Below are 16,451 nucleotides of genomic sequence, written 5' to 3'. Positions count from 1 at the left end.
GCAGAAACCATCCAAGTAGACTAACAAGTAGCTGCATGTTGTCCAGTGTACACTCCTAGAAAGTAGGTCAAGCATTTCTCTGTCCTCAAGAGTACAGTGCTCAGATTTTAAGAGCAGATAATCTTTATCCAGGGCTGATTTTTTTTTTTTTCCTTTCAGTACAAACTTTTAGTTAGGAGAGTTAAAGTACAAGCTCTATGCCACTTGGTTTCCTGTTCATCCAAAACAACCTTCCCATCTGTATTTACATAAGGTTTGAATATGTGCCAGGTTCTAACAGATTTCAAAAACAGGTGAGGGAAAAAAAAAAAAGCAAAACAAAACCCAAAAAAACAGGTGAAGAAAAATGTTAGCTACTCCATGAATTCAAACTAAGAAACCAGTTTATAAAGAAGTTTTCTTAGTGAAACAAAGAAAGACATCAGGATAAATCTGCTAGCTGGTAGCATGGCATGAGTAGATAGAAAACACATTCCCTAAGCACTTTCATTTAAGCCTATCGCTTTTCATTTGGCTACGTACACCAAAGCTTGCTGGCCAAAGAGTTCTAACGCCTTCACACTCCGGGAAGCTCTGCGCCGCAGCCGGGCAGGCTCACCTTGATGCCAAGAGACATTAGAGTGAGACTTGGGTTTTCCAGGAGAACTTGACTGAAATGCTAAATAATTTTTTTTCCCTAAGTGCTAAACAAACTCCAAGGTACTGTATTTAAACCCATAAAACGCAAGACATTTAACCCACAGATCAACCCTTTTCTTTTTTTCTTTTTTTTTTTTTTTATTAGTATCAGTGAAAACAGATTAAGCCATGAATAAGTAAGAACTTAGGTTCTTGCTTATCAAATCTCTGTAAGACAAATCTTTAGCCTACAGGTATTTTTCAACAAAATGGATGTAAACAGGGAGACCTAATTCATTGGTCTCTTGACTAGGAAGATATTTTAAAAGTTATTTAACTTAAAAGAAGTGATAATAGATACAGGATAATGAAAGAATGGCTACAGAGCGTTGAATAATGCTGAAAATGCTGCAGTTTGGGGTTGGTTTTGCTTTTTAATTCAGGACAGCCTAAAATGAATTGTAGGAGGAGAATCTTGGAAACAAGCAAACAAACAAACAAATAAATAAATCGCAGAAGCCAGCCAGCCCTATTGGATGACCACTAAAACAGCTTACTTAAGAAATTAGTCTGTTTAGTTGGGATTTTAAGTACACATGGAACTGGAAAACAAAGACACAATGTAAATTTTTAGATTAGCCCAGTAACTAAGAATATGCTTTTCATTACCAGACTCGAAGAAAGTAGAAGACTAATTTCATGAGTTATATCGTATGCAAAATTACAGGAGTACTTCAAAATAAATTAAAAGCTATAAAAAGAATGGCTAATGTGAAATAAAAGCCAGCAGATGACAAAACAGTCTTCTTTAATCCAAGAGAATCTAGCTCAGTTACTGCAGGCCATTTCCGACAGCATCTCAGAACGTCACTTTTGAGATTCAAGAAATCAGATGTGACTTCCTTGTGGGTAGCCTCCTTGCCTCTTTATAATCTGTTCAGTCAACAACTGTCCTAAACACAAACAATTAACAGCTCTGAATAGTGAGGGCAATAAAATGGGTTACGAATTACAGAGCCAAGAATATACATGTAAAAATTAACACTTGGAAGGAAGATTGAAATTGTGCTCCACTCCTGCCATTCACAACTGCACCAGAAATGCTGCATAGCTCATAGCATACAGCAAGCCTCCCCAAGCATTTATGCAGTGTTCTGAAATCTGAAATGATAGTCAGCAGATGCCAGAGCAGAAGTACTTTTGAGTCCAGACAAGCTGCATAAGGTGAAGGCTGAGGATCAGGTTAATGCAGTTGCAACAACTGACATAAAACCTTATAGTCTTTATGTCATTTTTTTCCTATTTTGAGCTAGTTTTTAAGATTTGAAGATGTTGGGATGGGTTTAGCTGCATGACTTGTAAGCCCAAATTAAAACACAGAGAAGCACTTTTATTCCTAAAGCCCATATTGTTCAGCTATCTCAGGTTTTATAGAAACAATCTACCAATATCAAAGAAGTGAATAATTTAAAGTGTTCACAAGCATAACCATATGAAAGGTCTTTTCATTTGTACTGCTTACAAAGAGGCTATATGTTCCAACAGCAACAATGTTGGAACTTAACTTACAGATTTTTTTTTAATTGCAATTTTAAGTAAAAACCTAAGAAAAATGGTCGTTAAATTGCAAAAGATCTGAAGGAAGCTCTTGGTGTACCTTTAATTTAGTAGTAAGGTGTTATGGGTTCGAATGCCTCTTGAAAAATTCTACTTGTTCACTCACTGAAGTAGCAGAGGCAACTTTACCAAGCAAGAGTCATCAACTAATCCAGGTGAAAGAGTGAACATGGGTGTGGACTGGTTATTAAGAGGACAAATTAGGAAAAAATTAGAAAGCATAAGTTATTAGGAAAGCATTATGTAAAACGACTGAGAGTACAGTTAAACACTACATAGCTGTAGTTCCTTTATTGCTCTGAATGTATCAGGCTCTCAGCAATTCCCAGTTTCTAAGTTCAGAGATCACCAGAGGACAGGCAAGTTTTTGAAGTTCTGTCCTGAAAATGGAATCCCTAATAGAGAAGCATCCAGCATATGTTTGACATTCTGCAGTTGATGGGAGCTCAATTTAAGATATTCTGCAATTGGTATATTGCAAACATCTATACTGATATAGTAAAGAAAACTTTCAAACTTCTCTGCATGAGAAGGGTTGTGCTCAGTATGCAAATGAGCACACATTTTATGGTTTAGTAAGCCGAGCCAAGTATAAAATACTACGTCAATTTCAGCGAAGAACTGCATTCTCAAAATTGCTGACATTACCTTGACACGCAAAATAAAGTTATATCACATTAAACTACTTCACTGTATCTCATCCTGGCACCACAGGCATTGCTCTTCTATGATCCATCCCATTTGGGTGCTTTCTTTTAAAAGCTAAAACATAACAGGAACTTAATTGGTTAATAGAAATGCCATGCATTCATTAATTTTGTGTGAATCCTGCCAGTGCTCAAAGGATACCTTAAATTAACTCACACTAAAACATTGACTATAAAATGTCACCTTTGATATAGTATGATTCCTAACTATATTGTTTTTAACTTCAAATTCCTTCTTATTTCAAGCCTTTTAGAAATAAGCACATTCTGCACCACTGGTGAAGCAACAACATCAACTCATCTAAACTACGTGGGTTATGATTCAAAAGAATTTGTAGCTTACTTTCAGCGATCTTAAGTTACCTATTAAGCTAGTGTTTTAGCATTGGATAGTGGTCGGTATGTTTTAATACAGGCATTCAACCTGACATAGCAAGTTGTATTTTAGATCACCCAACAACAAGAAGTTTGAAAAATGTGTTCTTAACAGACTTACTGTGTAACATTTAACTTTCAGATGAAGATTAAATAAGGCGGGGTTTCTCAAACAATGGTGTGATATACACCCATTTGCAGAACTACGTAGCCTGCTGTGAAGAATGATAGCTGTGGGTTTAGTTCTATCACTACAGTATCTATTTCACGTTATTAAACAGTTCCTAAGGCCATGGTTACGCAGTCACTTGGTATTATTTCTCTTTTATCTTTTTCAAAACAGTCCTGCGAAGTAGAGCTCTTAAACCTGAACAGTCTACTTAAACCTGAAAAAGAACAGATGCAACTTCTACAATCAGAGGATACTTGTAGCTGCCAACCATTTTCTGGACAACAAACCCTTAAGTTTGCTGAATACTATTCTGGCATACATCAGCACTGCCACTGAGAAAAGTAGTGTTGCATCATCCCTCTTATCACATCTGCTTATTTCTGCACCCATTTTTTTGACAACAACAAGTTTGCTTACACAGTGAATTGAATGAGTAATTAGGCAGGCTGATAAACACACAGCCAAATCACTTCCCTATCCTGACCAGCAGTGTGACCAACAGGCCCTTCTAGCCCAAATGGGAAAATTAGGCTTACAAAGTTCAAATGCAGCATAAAAGCCATTGTGGCGCAGCTAGCTCCATTTGCTATTTCCAGCAGTAAACTGCTGTAGATACTAGGGCAGTTTCTTCACTGTTTCCTGTCCACATAAGATAAGCAGTTCTTCAGAAGCCAACTCAAAACAGAGATTAGCATCAGGGTACTGACATAGGTAATAGCTGTTTACTATCTTTATTAAGTTAACTAGATGCAGGTTGGACAGCATTAGTAAATTAGATAATTAATAATTTTTCTAGACTGTACTCTAACAAAGTTTCAGAGAGCAAAGATTTTTCATACAAATACTTCACCCTGAGGTCTCAGAAGTGCTCTGGTTGTATGCCAATAGATCACTGTACCTGCCCAAAGTCTTAAAGAACTATTTAGTATAAAATTAAAAAAAAAAATAAGGTTGAGTTTTCAGAAGCTCAAGCCTCATGCTGACTGAATGCTTTAAAGTTTCACTGGCTGTATTAAAATAAAAATACACTTTGAGAGTCTATGGGCTAAATCAAAATGGTTCAAGTATTTTGCACAAGTGTTTTTCTACCTTATTGCAAACTAATTAGAATATCTGATATAAAGGTTTTAATGTTGTCATGATGATACACATCACTTAAATAGTTTGTCACAATACGCCAATTCCAATTACAAAAAGGCGGCAATCCTCTTCACACTTTTTTCCAAACTGTCATTATACTTTCTTCAAAAGTTACTAAACATACTGTACAGATTAAAACACAATTCATTTGATCTTTCCTAATTCACTTTTAAAGAAAAATGAAAACAATTTTTAAGAACACATTCAAATTCATTAGCAGGACTTTGTGGACTAAGTTTATATCTTGGCAACTATTCTCTCTTTGGCAGGAAGTGTTGCATGTATCACAGGAAACTACCAAAATCCTGATATATAGACTGGTTTCCCTTACATTATATTTCCATTCAGCTTCCTCCGTTAATGGAAAATTTATCCCTCAGAGCACAGGGACTTAGAAACAGTTCCACATATAAAAATAAGTATCAACCGCTTCCTTCATGAGTAACAGTAGCTGTTCTCAAAATCTTTTTAGACCTGCTCGACTATGGCCAGGTGAAACTAAGATCCTGAAAGTGAAAGAAAAGAATTTTTAGACCTCGTTATTGCCAGTACTGTTAACTTCTTTTGAGGATTTTCAGCCCACCTTATTATCACAGAGGGAATGCACAGGCTACGCCAGGAGCTTTGTTTTACAAAGAGTATTATGGAGTCTTTACCAACGACAAGATGAACCTGCTCAAGCAGACAGAAATGTGGACTGCTCCCAGCAAGAACAAGTCTGATCCTCCCTGCATTACCCTTTCAAGTCATATCAATCTTTTTTTTGCCAAATCATTTTCAGCTCGATCAGTTCCCAGATACTATTCCTTGCATAGTTCTAAGACTACTTGTACTAGCACACAGAAGATGCTGGGAATGCTGTCAGGCCTGTTCCCCACTTTGGTAAGCCTAAACAGCTGGCTGATGGTTAATTTAAGAGTGGCAGCATTACAATGGAACTTCACTGTCTTGTAACTTCTTTGGAGATTTAATTACAAAGTAGAGAGGTTTACATTATGAGGAGCCTTTGCAATATTCTACTCTGCAGTTTTGTTTATAAGAACAATTTAATAGCAAAGACTAATGATTGCCTGTGAAGCTAAAGCAGAGACAGCAGCAGTGTGACTCTCCTTTAAATAATAAAATTTCTTGGACTAAAATCACACCCTAAGATGTGGTCTTAAGGACAGGAATTTAGGTTTTTGGTTACTGTTCTACAGCAGTTGCAAATACAATGCTAACGCTAACCTTTTGGGAACATGCACTAAAATTCAGTCATTACAACATACACCTCCTGTAGCAACACTTCATTCCCTGAAGAAATTACTTGCTGGCACAGAAGAAACAAACACTCCAAACATGGACTTGGAAGACCTGGTTTTACCTTTTCTCTGTCAAGCTTCCTATGTTTCTAGATATGGACAGCAATTATTTAGCAAGTGCTAATTACTTAAATTTTGTTTTAAATCACTAAACAACCAAGGGCATTACATATTCCTTAAAAAAAAATGTTAAGACAGTGGTGCTACATGGGATAGAGTTTACACAAAAACAAAGATACAGACAAATATTTTAACATACTTTCACTTCCTTCTTAATTATAAAAAAGAAAAAAAAAAAAAAGAAAGAAAAAAAAAGGAAGATCTCTCTATTTCAGAATTGCCTAGATAACATCTTCATATTATACTTCAGCTGCTCACACTGGATATCTAACTTCTCTACCTGAGAAGTTTCAGTCAGAAGTTAAATATAAAGCCAAGCAAATCTTGTAGCAGCAATCATGTTTTTCCCATGTCAAATAACTGCTAAATTCCACAGCTGCACAGAAAACAAATGCCATTTTACTACGCATCAAACAACACTTTGGGGGCCAATTTTGTAGTTTCAAATGCAATTTGAAAGTGTACTTTTCTTTAATTAAATTTGCTTAGGCAAGGTTTGGCATCTTTTTTGCAAACCAACATGCCAAGGCTGCACTAGCAGCTCAGAATCATGTGCCACTCTGTTCCCAATATGTCTCTGTTTAACCTTTGAAGTACATTAACAGTTACCACCAGAAGTTTGAATGAGTGATTACAAGTAACAATTTCACATTTATACTGGAAACCAGAGCAAACACTCCATAGAAACTGCAAACATTACATTTTAGTATATTCTAGTTAAAAACCTAGTGACTTTATTTCACCATTTATATTAAAAAAAAAAAAAAAAAAAGACTAAAATATTTAAAAACAAGTACATGTTTAAAATACCACTAACCTTCCATGAGCATGAAAATCTAGGCGCAAGAACTGATCTTCGTGCGATACTGCTCTTTTGGCACGCTGGTGTTTTTGGTGTAACAAATCCATATCATAAGACAATCCTTCATAATGTCTAATGTATTTATTTAGAGGATTTCCATACTGGCCTGAAAAGAGAAACAAGGAAAGTTTAGCATGTCTGAGAAATTATTAAGATAACAACCATATTACAAAGCTTGACACATCTGTGGAGCAAAATGGTGACAATGAGAACCTGACTCCCACACACAACATACATTTTGGTTTTCTTTTTGACCCCCTTGTATACCTCACATTCATTCTACTGTGGTCCCACAGACTGAATGCACACTTGCAGCTGGAGTACAACAGATGGACCTTGAAGGGCATCTTCCACATTAATTTCAATCAAAACTACTCCAACAATGCAAACTACATTGGGAATGCTTGAGACACGTCTCAGAAACTCACTCCTGATCCAGACATGAGTAGTGTTAACAGCTTAGCCTCTTTCTTCTGGTTCCCTAAAAGAATCATACTTCTGTTTTCACTCTACTCTCACAGCACTGAAACACCTGCTCAGGTTTATATTCTAGATGCCAGATAACCAGGAAAACTAAGAGCAAATCATGCCATCTAGCAATATGTTGTGTATTACATGGAACATTCTATCAACTGGAAGAGTTGTGTTAAAGATGCCATCACCAAAGACGCACATTGAGTTGAGTGTATTTTGGATACTTCTTTTTAAGATAGGTTCATGGTTGGACTTGATGATCTTAGAGGTCTTTTCCAACCTAAATGATTTTACGATCTTATTAGTTAACATAGCCCATGCAATCACAGAACTGTATGCACAGTAAATTGACAGTACAGCATGTATTCAATGTGAAGTGTACTTTCATATCCCAACAACAACCAAAGCCTCCATCCCCTGCTGCTGCACATCCGGCTGTGCTTCTCTTCACAAGAACAACACTTGACTGCACTTCCATATCAAAGGCCTGCTCTAAAACACCACACATGGAAAATATTGCATTGCTTGCCAAAAGTAAACACAGACTTGGGGAAGGAGCTGAGAGGTGATTCATTAAATGTGGTCAGAGACCAAAACGAAAGTTAAAATTCAAACAATAGAATATAATGTGGGAAAAAAAAAAAAAAAAAAAAAAAGAAAAAAAAAAGTAGATCACTGTGGCTTTACAACAGAGGTATGCACATAGGATTTCTTTTTGTTGTTTTTACATGCTTTCTGAAAATATTTTTAAACACTTTCAGTAATTAAAATATCCAATCATAAGAAGTTACTTAGATACCTACATCTAGAATCTACTACAGTCAACAGCAAGATCGCTTCAGTGGGTCTGGTTTCAAAGCCAGATTATATGTGACCCACATTGTATCCTATTTCTTGATATACTAAACACTGAAGCCTGGAAAGAGTTAAGGTATCAAGCAACATATATTGTTTCAAACATTCAAAGCCTAGTTGTATGTTTTGATCTATAACTTTTATCAGTAGTTAGCATGTAAGCATTCTCCCCGTTTGAAACAAAGGCTTCAGTATCCTTCTATATACTTTATACAACTAACGTAACACCAGCTTTTCTCTTGTAACTCCACAGAAGCAACTGTTTCTGAAGAACAAATCAACAATTCATTACAGAAACTACTTTGTGGATCACGGCACTCAAAGGTAAGCCTGCAGTTATCATGCAGAAGTATTTTTTTATGCAATCTGTAACAATACATTGCCAAATTTATTTCTAGAAGGAACGTTTTAGAACTGTTCATGTTCAGTAAAAATTTCTATGCAAGTTCTTTCTTTTGCTAAAGCATATTCTAAAACTTTAGAAGGTGTTTTGCTGAACTATTTGTTTTTATTGAAACAAAGCAGTTCTGTCCTTTCAATGCACTGAGATGTAATGTGGTGCTACAAACATAAAGTGAGTACAGTAAATGCACGGTCATCGTTTTTACTAGTCATAGCACATCACCTTTCACAAAAAGGACACAATTTCAGTTGTCGACAACTTCATTTATGAAGAGATTGAGCTGACATAAACCTGAATTGTCTATTGAAAGCTACAGTATAAAAACGCAGTCTTAACTACAATATAAAATTAGAACATAGAACTTGTAAGTTGCTATTTTTTCACTTCCAGGATTAATCAGTAATCTTTAAACTTTTCCTGAATGGAAAGTATAGCATTTGTTTAAATATCATAGCATCTACATTGGTATAGCAGTATCTACTACTATGTTCTGAAGTTTGGGCAACCAAAAATCAATAGAATAACATTATGCACCAGTTTCTGCTTTAGGGTTGTATTTTTTTTTTTCTTTTCCTCTCTCTTTTTTTTTTTTCTTCCCCTCCCATTTTCTGTGGTATTTACTTTAGTCACTGAATGTTGTTCTTAGTTGCATGTATGCATTTGTGCCATTGTTCCTGGCTCCCCACCTAGCTTCAAAGCCTTCCTTCCTTAACCTCCTGCTTCAGGAAAAACAGCAATTCTTTAGTTTATGCTTGATTCAGGAACCTTACACTTGATCTTTTTTCTTTTTTTTCTTTTTCCTGAAGAAATGAAGTACAGCATCTGAGAGATCACATGAAGAGTCAAACCCCCGATTTGCTCCAGAACCATTAATTCCATATAACACAGTACATCTCATAATCAGTTAATGTCAGATAAACCTCAAAGAGAGAATTCTCAGAGATTCCATGCAGTATTTCCCTTCAGATACGTATACTGACAAGGCCCAGGCATGCTCAGGGAAAGAAGCGTATCCCAAAACTTTGCCTCAGTAATATGGTACAAATAGTTATATTTACACAAGGAAAAGTTCTTGTACTAATAGCAGAATTTTGTAAGCAAAATATAAATTTACCTTTTCCTGTATTTATTACCACGAGGTCTTCTTTAAATTAATACAATGAATTTCTCAGCATCTCTATTCCTTTTCAAGGGATTAGAATGTCTGATTTCCACGCACCTCAGAGTGATACAGAAGACGACCAAATAAATGAACACTTCCAAATGCGTCACTTGCATTTAATAGGAACGTGCACAACATGATACGGCCATCTCTCTTTAAAATTCAAGTAATGATATACTGCAGATAAACTCCACTCAAATTTCCTCCCGGTACTGAAGGCCTACATATCTTACTCTTAGTCTCAAAAGTCCATCCTCATCTTGTTTACCAGAGGCTTCTTAAGTGCCTTTGCCATTCACAGAATTTGTTATTTAAGCATGTTTACATCAGTTCTAATCCCAATAAGAAACTCTACAAAGCCAAAGTTTCACCAACCAGCATGAAGAATACTGGGGGTGAGGAATGTTGTCCCTGTCTGATGTCTCTCCTATCACTTTCGGCTTACTCCCACAACACAAACCAGAAACACCTCCTTGCACATGAGACTTCTGTACCACAATTAGCCTGGGCCTAGTTGTTAGATCAGCCTGCTGAACAACATGCATTCACCTGACTGCCAGTACATGCCTTCCAGTTCCAGCTATGTGAGCCAAAAGCATCAACGTTAAGAGAAAAACTTCAGAATTAGCTGGCATAAGTTACGCAATTGCTGGCATAATTAACTGAAGTTTTAATTTTAAAATGAATGTAAGTCTGGAATATGATATGAATACTCTTTGAAAACGTCAAAACCAAGGAGTTTGTATGCGGCAAAGGTGCACATTTCTGTGCTCTCTCAACACAGGACTATTTAACAAGTTAGATTATCTTCAACTTTTCTGTGGTAGGCAACTACTACTAACACATTCTTTAAATTACTATAGGCTATTTTTTTTCCTTCAGCATTGCAAGGTACTTTTTAAACAGCATCAGGCACCTAGAAAAAGGTTTTAAAGCAGAACAGCTTCCTGAAAGGCCCCAAAACACTTTGCACCTGCTCCAGGCCTCCTGGTCACCTGGAAAGCTGAGGCTGCCCTCAGCTGAGTAACATAAAGAATAGTTTGCGAATGTGAGGAGAGATTAAAAGACTGTTGATACTAAAAAGCCTTACAATGTTATTTCTGCTAAGCAAAAGTTAAAATAAAACAAAGAGAGCCCTTCTGCTAAAGCAAAGTTACACACATTCTGCAATCACACACACTTTCCCCCAAACTAAAAACAAACATGCAAACATAAACCCCAAACCCCACACCTCCTTTTAAAGGCCCTCATGGCAAGTACTTGCCACAAGCACTCTCCCCTCTTAAAAAAAACAAAGCAGCTGCCCACCATGCAGGGCGCATGCCATTGCAGAGCCTTTCTGAAGACGGCCTTCAGACAGGGCTGAAAGCAAAGTTTCCAAATGAGCGTAAGCTTTCATTTCCAGAAACACACGTGATGGTAACACTGCAGTAGCGCCCAAAGTCTCGAATCGATTTGTGATCTCCTTTAAATAAAACCAGCCAGTAATCAAAAGTGATTCTCCTCGTCACAAAGGTAGCTCAATAAGTAACTCAGCTTCCGTAAGGTACGAATTTATAGGATGCCGACGGCAAAAGTTTGTTGAGCTGGAAAGATGACTGTACTTCCCATGCAGTACCTGGTACAAGATGTCTCAGATTCTTCTCTTGCCAGACTCGGTGTTTAAGCTGCACATCAGCATCATCGCCAGAGGCATCACAAACGCACCCGCAGACACTTCAGTGCCCTTCCTTGTGGCCCACCGGGCAGGTACAGCTGCTAGCTGCAGCTCCCCTAACTGGAGCAGTCTGTGTCAGAAAGGAAGACACCTACCACAGCATCCAAGAGCCTCGCACCCCAAGAATCTCCTACAACTGCAAGCACACAGACCTAAAACTGGGATGAACTACTGTGATTATTTTGTTGCCATCGAAAAACTATCGTTTTTTGAATTGAGACTTCAAGACATCTATTAAAATAAGCACACAACCAGAAAACCTGCAGTAAGGAATTCTGAACCACCTGCACCCAGGTGGAGTTTAAGGGAGCTGTTCTACAAATTTCGTGTATCGTGTTGCCATCAAACAAACATCAAAGATGGCACAACGCCTTTCCAGGCAACCTAGTGAAACCAGCCACCATTTTACTTCGGGGAAATGCTAGGGCAGAGGACAGGAACACAGGATACAGATACCAGAGGGTAGCAGTGGGATGGCTTTTGAGGCTGACAGGAGATTGATGTATTGACTTGCTAAACTTGATGTTGCTTTTCCCAAGAGAAAAAACCTCCAAGAACAAAGCTTTATTTTCAGGGAATTAGAAGTAAATACAAGGAGGGACTCACTCTAAACGGACTATGCAGAACATTTAGGTAGATGTCCCAAGGTGATAGTCCCTGTAAAAAATCTTGCGTGTGAGGGTCTAGAGCTTTTCAGCAGCCTTTGAGAACTTTATTGTACTTCCTGAACAGCCACTACTGCACTGGACACAGGGTGTCAGAGGCACACCCTCTCAGCTCCTACCTAAGCTCCGCACATCATACAAAGGGTGAAACGTACCCAACACTGGATTTGAGCTGTAAGCCTCTTGGCACACCTTGAGCAGCTATATATAACTGCTGTTTGGTGGTCTGGGCTAAATGGCTTTGCTGCTCATTCACGGTGTTTATTTTTTTCAAAGATTGTCAAAACTCTTTTTCTTAGACAAAATCTTTGCAGTCTGTGAGAGACAAGCAGAGGAAATGCGTTAGGGAATGTGTAAACCATGAGGATGTACAGAAGTCCATGGGACTGGAAGGGCTGCATCCCAGAGCACTGAGGGAGCTGGCTGACACCATTTTGAGGCTTTCTATCACATTGGAGAGGTTTTTGGGAGAGCGAGGTTCCTGACAACTGGCAGACAAACATCACGCCTGTGTTTAAGCAGAACCTGGAGATCTATATGCTGGTCAGACTAACCTCAGTATCTGCAAACACCATGGAGGAAATTCACATAGAAGCTCGCTCCACATGCACAAAGATTAGTAATAAGCAGCACTAAAATTTAGCAACACAAGCATCTATTATGTGTATCTGTATCATGGTAAAAGATAACATTTAACTGTCCTTTAAGTGGATAAATCCAGCACGCACTGTTCTAAAAGGTGAAGCTTATATTAAGACGCTTAGATTAAGACTTGCACAAGAATGGCAAATAGTTCAAATACAACTCAAGTTTGTTAGTGGAAAAGAAACACACAAAATACAGCATGCTGGACTATCAGAAATTGTTCAGTGCTCAAGCTAAGCTACTGGACAACTCTTTACTGCAAGCATCATCACTGATTTGCAGATTTGAAGTGCCAGCATTTGATAAAAACCTTTAAGAGAATGATTAATAGTATTTTAATTTAGATAAAATTATCAAAACATTGTATTTTTTCAAGCTGTTTTGAATTTTTGGTTAATTCTCTTTAAAAAAAAAAACGTTCCCTTTACACGGGACACTTGTTGAAAAGTATAGGTAACATTCAAATGTAGTACTTCTGTGCTGAAGCACATCAAAAGCCAGTAATCCTAAAATCTATCTCCCAACAAGAATTTCACTGAAGAATGAATCTAGGCTGTCTTTTTGTGACTGCTGGAAGAAGGGCAGGTCCTGCCACCCCTTTTCATCCTATTTTTGCTCTTCCCTTGTGCTGGCACTACAGCCAATTGGGATGAAAAATATATGTTTTCTTTTGGTCGTTAGTTTTTGGTGAAAAAAACACACATGCAAACAAAGGCCAAGTCAGGATCATTCCCCTTGACTGGAAACTTGCATCTAAGGCACAGTTAGTACAGCACCACCAGACTAACTGATGTCTGCTTTTTTTTTTTTTCTTTTCTTTTTTCTCCCTTTCTTTCTCCCCATTCCCACACAAGTCTCAACTCTTCCTCCTTGCTGGGCCTGGGTCTGCACAACAAACCAACTGAGGTGATATGTCTGGCAGGAAAGCAGTCATTTCTTTCATTTAAATTTGCAGGTTGAATTGGCTCGTCAAGAGGTGGTGAATGAGAGATGGGAATTCAGGGCCAGGGCAAGACGATGCAGCTCATGAGAGTGGCTCTGCCATAGCGCAGAACTGAACCACTTGAGCCTTCTAAAAGCAATGATAAACTACTGGCTTAGGTTCCTGGGTGATGGTATTTCAAAGTTACTATTTAAAAACCTGATTTTATTTAATTTCCACGTACACTTCTGAAATAATCACCTTTGCCAGACACTGCCTCATCCAGCAGTATAAAGTCCTAAATGTTTTAATTTTAAATCCCAGATACGTGCTAGAGGCTGAGTGCCATTTTAATGAAGGGTAGTATTCTTCTCAATCTATAGCAAGGATGCAGATTTAATCTCTCAGATACTGATAGCTCATATAAATACCTTCCTACAACTCCCCCATGTGTCCAGAAAAAATCAGAATTTCTCCCATGCACAGCGGGAAATAGGTTGTTTGATATCCTGCAGTACAAGCCACTACGACACAATTCAGAAGTCCAACAACATCGAAGGGTGTGCTCTACCAGGAAACAATTTGTCGTAGATTTGCAATGACGTTCAGCATCTGATCAGCCTAGGCAAAGCATGACCACTTGTTAATTCCAAACTTTTTGGGGGTCTCATTGCTTCTTTTCAGTATTTTCTAATACTATTCCCACACTTCTTAAAATCACCCTCAGATTTTATCAGTTATTTCCATTCCTCAAAGGACATGATAATAATTATGTAGTGTTTAATACATTTGCATGCATTTCCATAACCTTCAATGAAGCATGTTCCTAACAGTTGAGGAGAATATTGCCCCTAAGGACTGCTTTATAAATGTCAAAATTACTCATAACATCAGTCAATGAACAGATCCCTAAACTAAGCAACTCTGAGGGTATCGATGAAAATACTGAGATTCACTTCACTTTTTTTTTTTTTTTTTTTTAGGAAGTCTGAAAATTCAAGGCACTATATGCTAGAAACTTCAGATGTGTGTATCTACTTAAGGTAAATTCTACCTTTCCCCAGTTTCTTAATAATAATAAAAAAGAAAAAAAGAAAAAAAGAAAATTGGCATGACTTTTCTTCTCATGTAATTGAAACTACATTCAAAATGACCAGCTGGAATACATGTTTTTAGGAAGGTTGTATTTATTCACTGGTAGTAAAGAAATAAATTTCTAGAACAGCCCTTGAAGTTATCTAATATCAGAACCTGACCAAGCATGATCAGGTCCTATCAGAGTTAATCACTGATAACTCTTCTGTTCTAACCATAAGCCATGCAGAGGGTTATAAAGCATCAAAGTACAGGCATTGCAGTACACTTCATCTGTACAGCAACACTAGTGATTGCTTTTGGTTATGTTCCTTTTCCAGTTTATTTTTTTTTTAATTATGTAAATGTAAACGAATTTACGATCAATTGAAACAGATTTCATTTAGGCATTAAACTGTTTTCTCCTCAAATGAGCCATCAAACAAGTAAACCATAAAAGTTGTGTAGGATCTTAATATTAAAATAGACAAAAATCTTGACTTTGTCATCCGTTATTAACTGTGAACTGAAGTTGTAATCAGTTCTGTTAATCTACCATTATTTAACACTACCCCAAGAACACCACAACAGAGTGTAGACAGGGTACACAGGCATAAAGCCTTAGGTACTTCTGAAAGAATTACTCTGGTATCCCAGACAAACGTTCCAAGCTTAGTGTCACCATACAGAAGCACATTCAATAAAATACAAATTCATGTAATTTTCAAAATTATTACTATTTCATGTGTATATAGCTTAAAACTATACATCTTTAAAGAATATTATTATTTGGCTTCTAGATCTTTGTAAAACTAGTGAGCACAAGAGGCACCGTACACAAACGTAGCACAGGTAGACTCTGTTTTTCAGTTGTTTCCAGGTTGCATTGTTCTTGCAGTAACACTTAAGAAGGATGAAGTTGCGTTTTCCACAGACAATACTGTACTCCTAGAATATAAGCGTTTAAATAAAGAACTTTATAGTTCGGCAAAAACATTTGCAGTTGGTAAGAAATTCTAGAAACGTAAGTAAAAGCTAACCGATAATTCTATTACTAAAAAGCGATTTTAAATCAAAAGTTAATTTTTTTTTTTCATAATTACGTTTAGACTTTCAAAAAGAGGAAAGAGCTTTACAGGTTATTTCTGAGACGCGAACCAGCCAGCGCTCCGAGGTTCCTATCAAGCACTGTTAAAGCTTTGTTTAGAGACTGATCTATATTGCTAAGCACTGGCAGTCACGTACTTCTGTTAGTGTGAGGAGCACTTCCTACTGCCGGTAACGTTGAAGGTGTCTATTTTTCTCTCAAAGAAAAAATTAATCATGAATTTCCAAGATACATTTCATGAACCCGTTTCTACATATCTGGAGTATATGCACGTTACCATGATTTGAGCTGGAAAGCGTACTTGCCTGCTTGAAATTAAACCGTGACAACAACTCTCACAACTGGGCAATGAATTCCCCTTTGAACGAGCTCCATGCCAGCACAGTTTAGTTTAGAAAACAAGAAGGCCTTGAGAAGCGTGCCCACAGCGTTACCCTGCGGTGCCCTAATAACTGCCTGGAGTTCACGAGGGAAAAGTCACGAGCGAAACCCTGTGTGCGTGTCCCGTGCTCGC

The 16,451-nt window shown here is 37.5% G+C and overlaps 1 protein-coding gene across 1 annotated transcript in view; it reads right to left on the bottom strand.

Moving 5' to 3' along the window:
- Positions 1-16,451, bottom strand: part of ADAM10 (ADAM metallopeptidase domain 10) — a 48,486-nt gene that overhangs the window by 31,143 nt on the left and 892 nt on the right. The window contains exon 2 of the mRNA XM_084532889.1: positions 6,868-7,018. Coding sequence (XP_084389015.1) covers positions 6,868-7,018 — 151 coding nt within the window. The remainder of the gene's footprint in view (positions 1-6,867; positions 7,019-16,451) is intronic.

The sequence above is a fragment of the Aythya ferina genome (assembly GCF_964211825.1).
Source record: "Aythya ferina genome assembly, chromosome: 11".
In the NCBI taxonomy this organism is placed as follows: domain Eukaryota; kingdom Metazoa; phylum Chordata; class Aves; order Anseriformes; family Anatidae; genus Aythya; species Aythya ferina.
The sequence above is the reverse complement of the archived record's forward strand: the minus strand, read 5'-3'. Positions and strand labels throughout refer to the sequence as shown.